This window comes from Cicer arietinum, chromosome 1 (assembly GCF_000331145.2).
Source record: "Cicer arietinum cultivar CDC Frontier isolate Library 1 chromosome 1, Cicar.CDCFrontier_v2.0, whole genome shotgun sequence".
In the NCBI taxonomy this organism is placed as follows: Eukaryota; Viridiplantae; Streptophyta; class Magnoliopsida; order Fabales; family Fabaceae; genus Cicer; species Cicer arietinum.
The window spans coordinates 45,945,483-45,945,795 of record NC_021160.2 but is presented as its reverse complement, the minus strand read 5'-3'; the positions used below and the strand labels follow the sequence as shown (position 1 = coordinate 45,945,795).

At 37.4% G+C, this 313-nt stretch overlaps 1 protein-coding gene across 1 annotated transcript in view; it reads right to left on the bottom strand.

The window, feature by feature from the left end:
• Positions 1-313, bottom strand: part of LOC101511373 (choline transporter protein 1-like) — a 4,660-nt gene continuing 4,347 nt past the window's right edge. The window contains exon 10 of the mRNA XM_073364098.1: positions 1-168. Within this exon, the coding sequence (XP_073220199.1) occupies positions 1-168 (168 nt within the window). The remainder of the gene's footprint in view (positions 169-313) is intronic.

The following is a 313-nucleotide window of genomic DNA, read 5'->3' as shown; positions in this document are numbered from 1 at the left end:
TTACATCTCATTTTGATCATTGAGAGTTTCAATGAGAAGCGGAGGAGCATATTGTGCTGTTCCATGCTCTTCAGAATCCTGACAGTATGAGAGAATGATGGTGTCAATTGACATCTCTATAACTCCAAAGAAAAGAGTTGCAACAATATATCCAAGAGCCCAGCAAACCTGCATTTTACACAAAATCCAAAGTGAGATTCTGATAATTGTTTGTAATAAGGGGTGGCCAGCATAGGCTAAGTCGGGCAAAACTTTATTTATATACACCTGAATTGTTTGAAAAAAAATATGGCCAGATATGACCTCATAGACA